At 30.8% G+C, this 5,317-nt stretch overlaps 1 protein-coding gene across 1 annotated transcript in view; it reads right to left on the bottom strand.

The window, feature by feature from the left end:
- LOC107618439 (molybdate transporter 2) overlaps window positions 1-444 on the bottom strand; it is a gene marked incomplete in the record, with an annotated part of 1,892 nt that extends 1,448 nt beyond the window's left edge. Inside the window, 1 exon segment of the mRNA XM_016320504.2 lies at window positions 1-444. Coding sequence (XP_016175990.1) covers window positions 1-318 — 318 coding nt within the window.

The raw sequence follows: 5,317 nt of genomic DNA, 5'->3' as shown, positions 1-5,317 counted from the left end.
AGGAGGGGATTCGGAGATGGCGACGGCGGCGATGGACTTCATAGGCTGGACGGGCATAGGGAGGCCGAAGAGGAGGCCAGTGGCGATGTTGTAGAGAGCGGTGAAGACGAGGGTGGTGGTGAGGTCAAGACTGTTGACTAGTGAGAGTGCTAGTACGATGGGGATGTAGGTTCCGAGATCTCCGACGGCGCCGGAGAGCTCTGAGGAGAGGCTTGTTTTGAGCTTGATGGTGGAGGGGACTTGGAACCACCGCCAATTGCGGCGGAGGAGTGGGGTGGCGGCGGTGGTTTCAGTTTCTTCATGGATGGAGTGTGCCATTGTGTGTGGGTGTGTGTGAGGTGTGGTTAGTTACATGAATTTAATTTATGATGATATTTTTGTATGGAGTTTAATGTTGACTGTGTATGGAACTATGAATATCAGGTTATCATATTGCCAACTGTATTGAATTTCTCCGTACACTTATTTTATCTCTAAAATAGAAACTAAAAAGAGACTTTTATATATATTTCTCTCCGTTTTTTTATAATTATTAAGGATAGAGCATTTTTTTTATTTTGTTAAAAACTTTTAAAATATTTTTAAATTTTATCTTGTTTTAATTTTGTCTTTGAAAAATATATTTAGCTTTTAAGAATATATTTGTTATAAATAAAAAATTTTTAAAACAAAATTAAAATAAAATAAAATCTAAAAATATTTTTAAAATTTTTGATAAATTAAAAAAAAATTCTCCAAATATTAATTATCTAGAATTCTTTATATAGTATTACATTGATTACATTGTGAAAACAATTCTTTTAATAAAGACTTTTGTGTGAATAAGAATGGAAGAGTAGTTATAACTTTTATTAGAAATAAATAGCTTTGCGTTGATTTTTTTTATGTAGTTATAACTTTTATTAGAAATAAATAACTTTTATTACAACCCATGAATTAACAACTACAAGTGCTTACATGTGAATTAACTAATATAAAATGTATCAGCAACTCATTGGCCAGCAGTAGACCTTTAAATGGAGCTCAGATTCGCGATGAATTAGTCCTTAACCTGTTGCATTTGGGAATACCATGAAAAACTAAAAAAAATAAAAAACTAATATAAAATGTATAATTTTATTGCAACTTACGGGTGCTTTCTGAGGGAAGCAACAAGCAAGTTCAAATTATATAATTATATTATTTGTAATTTAAAATTGAAAACTAATGTAAGATTAAATGCGCAAATCTCTATAAGTCCATTACTAAGAATGTTGACGATGACGATGTTATAATGTGATGATGCTCATGCACTTCAAGATTTCTTTATTAAAATAGTTTTTTTTTTTTCATTTCAACTTTCAATGCGTGCACGATATAAACATCTAAGGCTACATAATTAGATTCTAATCGTGGTGTTTATTATTTAATTCAAGTTTTCAATATATTAAATATGGTAAAAAAAAATTCACAATATGAGATCCATTTTTTTTTCCGCTTAAATAGATACTGAAAAAAATCCTGTAATTTTCACAATTCTATTACTTTTATTTATTTATTAATTTGCCCAACTGTTACCTTGATTAGCTTACTGGTGGTTTCCTAATAGATTTTCTGTGTGTCTTGGATTTATACGTGGCACATAAATGATGGTTACCGAAACAAATGAATCGAAGACTTTGTATGTTCTGATTCCATTTTAATAATTGAAGGTTTTATAAAAGATTCTGCCTAGTTCTCTTTAGTTCCACGGAAGCATTCCGGATTTTGTTGCGTAAAAAACACTCTGTTTTGAGCACCAAAGCATTTGGATAATTATGGATTTATTATTAATAATAATTAATTATTATATTTTAAATATGTATAAAAAAACACATTTAAAAAATATATTTATAAAAATATTTCTATTAAACATAACTATAAAAAATATATTTTATTAGACACATTCACAAAGATACTTCTATTAAACACAATTATAAATAAGAATTCAGAAGAAGTTGACAGAAATACTATTGGTAATATAACGGGATGGATAAAATATTATTGCCCACCACATAAATTGCAGCAATTGGCTCAACATGACTCACCCTTCAAGACAAAAATGTTGAAAAAACAAAGCAATTTATTTTTTTATTATTTGTTTTCAGTAAACAGCCAATCTACTCTATGATCATTTTTTTCAAACGTACAGTTTTGTTTGTAAGTAAAAAATTGAGGCACACTATTATTGTGTCTGGTATCTTAGTTTGAACACTAATTATTGGTGCCAAACTTTATTTTTATGGGTGAGGATTAGGATGAATCAGGCTCTTCAAAAGTTATTTAGTTATTTTACAAAAAAAAATGAGTTAATTTCTAGTATTAATCACATCTCACAAATAATAAATATTATAAATTTAAAAATAGTTAAAATATCACTAAGATAAAATTAAATTAAATTAAATTTAGGACAAATCATCAAAATAAAATATTTGAACTTTAAATTTACCGAAATACAACTTTTGCATATTGCATATGGAAATGCAGTTTTTCACTAAAGTATGTAAACCACGAGAAGGGTTCCACGGATTCTGAATGAACATAAACCGCTATACCCTTCCAGCGGTTTACGTTGAGATGCGAAATGGCCAGAAACGATGGTAGGAGTCTTGCAATTTCTGTATAAATAGCAAATATGTATAAATTGCGACAAGGGTCCAACGGTTTGTGTTTTACTATGTCCGGTTGCTGGCTGACTGCTTCCAAGTTCAACGTCGAGAAATGTGGCAGTTGTTGGTGGGACCCAGAACTGGATGGCCCCTGACGTGTTGGTGGGTTCCTAGGAGTATCCTCCTCACTATCCCCCAATATGTGATTTGGCTCATCATCTGGATCATCCTCTCGCATCGCATTTTTAACATGATCCGGCTCACCATCACCTAAAAGATCAGGAATCAAACCAAGTGACCTAGCTAACCTTGCTGAAACAGATGGAGGTTCAGCCAACAGACAACCAGGTGCAACGACAGGCATCGAAGTAGAAGCACCCCCCATCGTCATCGACTGAGGATTCGGCGTTGATGCCTCGGAACTGTCGACACCATATTCCAACTTGGCATACAGCTCGTGTATTCTCACTTCCGAAAAATTGCGCCGACAATGAAACAAAACCTACATGTCTTCGTCCGACCCTATCACAAATGTTTCATACTACACACCAGTTGACACAATGCAATCAGAATCTTGTAGAACACCTTCTTCACCCACTTGGCCCACACAACCCTGTCTTTTGCAATATGCTCGTCTTTAGCTTTGATAAAGTATTTGTTAGAATGGATAAAAACACTCACCGTTCTTCATCAGTGAACTTAACACCGTGCCTTTTGCTTTTTTTTTTTTTTAATTTACTAGAGCAGTGGACTAGAATAAAAAAACTCTCCCCACTATCCATTTGTGAAGGTGTGAAAATGATTCTCTATCGTCACACCACTTCCTATTGGTTGGTATATATAGGCGAATTTGGTGCAAGCATAAACCGCTGGACTCCTGTCGCGATTTATGCATATTTGCTATTTACACAGAAACCATGAGACCCCTACTACGATTTCTGATCATTTTGTGTTTCAACATGAACCACTAGAGGAGTGTAGCGGTTTATTTTTATTTAGAATCTATGGGATCCCTCTCGCAGTTTATATAGTTTTGTGAAAAATTATATTTTCGTATGCAATATACAAAAGTTATATTTCGGTAAATTTAAAACTCAAATGTTTTATTTGGATGATTTACCCTTAAAATTAATTTTAAAAAATTTAAAAATATTAAAGATAAAAAATATATTTTATCAAAAAAAATCTTTGCATAATCATATTGAACCCATTATATCATGATCCCACATGAATCTTTCTTGCAAATGGAGGAATATATGAAGTGGCCCCATTGATAATAATTGAGTTTAATTTTTATCTATAGTTTTTTATGGTGTTATTTTATTTTGAGATGTGCTCAACTATTTCGCATTTATGTTATGGCAACATAATTATAGTACGTAACAAATATAAAGAATAATTTTTATAGGTTCCTTTTTTGTTGTTGATATTTTATATGTCCTTTGGGTATGTTGAAAGTGTATTTCAGAAAAAAAAAATTTTCTGATTGAGTGAAAGGTCGAATAATGATTTGGAATTTTTCTTAGGCAGAAATATTTCACATCAACTAAAACAGAATATTTTTTTGTGGTGACAAGTAAAACAGAATATGATGACAACAATAAGACTTTTAAAAACATATAATATCTTTCTTCTAAAAAAGAAAACCAGAAAGCCAAAATTAATAATTATTTTTTATATGATGGATGAAATAGTGTAATTCGTTGATATGAGTTGATATGAATGTATTTATTTGTATAACAAAAAAAAATCGTTATTCACTATTTCATAAATCACATTTTTTTAAATTAAAAAATAAAAATTGTGACTCACGATGTTTTATTTCTTTTTATCTTATCTAAAATCATAATTCACGATTTCTATTAATCTTTTTTAATTTTTTGTCTTATTTAAAATCGTTACTCACGATTTCTTTTTATCCCATATTAGTGTATTACACTAAAACATCATAATATTAATGAAAAACACCAATAACAACTCAATATAACAAAAAATTAGCCTCAATCTTTAGTCTAAAGAAAAAAAAATCAATAATAATATCACTGCTCTCTAAAAATGTTTAAGAGTCGACCCGGTTCGAACTATGGTCCGACTCAAAACATATTTTTGTAGGATTCGAGTTTATTATTTATGGCCGGCACTATTTCCAAGTTGAACATCGAATTGACTCGATTTAATCCGAGCTATTTAAAATCACTTTCAGATCAAATCAAAATAAATCTAATATCTTTTAAAATCAAATCTAAATCTAATTAAATCCAATATAATTCGATCCATAAACACTCTTACATCCTACTACTTACCATGACTTTGTGCAAATATTCTCACTATATATGATTGGGGTTTTCTATTTCTCCTTTTGGTAGCTTCTTTTTGAAACGCAAGCTCTCAAAGGCTCAAAATATAACCATAATATTATAATAACTATAACTATATATACACTAATATTGATACGTAGTACTTCATCCAAATTTGTTATATACTGTAATAGTCTAAGCAGTTTCTGAGTTTGGTTTTTCAAGCATACACGTATATAGTTATAGATAGATAAGATTATATGAAATTATGAATCTCCAAAAAAAGAAAGATTGACAATTACATTCATTTTCTTGGAGGAATAACACTTGCAATTTGGGTTATGTTTTGGGGTGTATTTTTTGCTAAAGGGATCTTTTAGGTTGCCATTTGAT

This window comes from Arachis ipaensis, chromosome B09 (assembly GCF_000816755.2).
Source record: "Arachis ipaensis cultivar K30076 chromosome B09, Araip1.1, whole genome shotgun sequence".
Taxonomy (NCBI): Eukaryota; Viridiplantae; Streptophyta; class Magnoliopsida; order Fabales; family Fabaceae; genus Arachis; species Arachis ipaensis.
The sequence above is the reverse complement of the archived record's forward strand: the minus strand, read 5'-3'. Positions and strand labels throughout refer to the sequence as shown.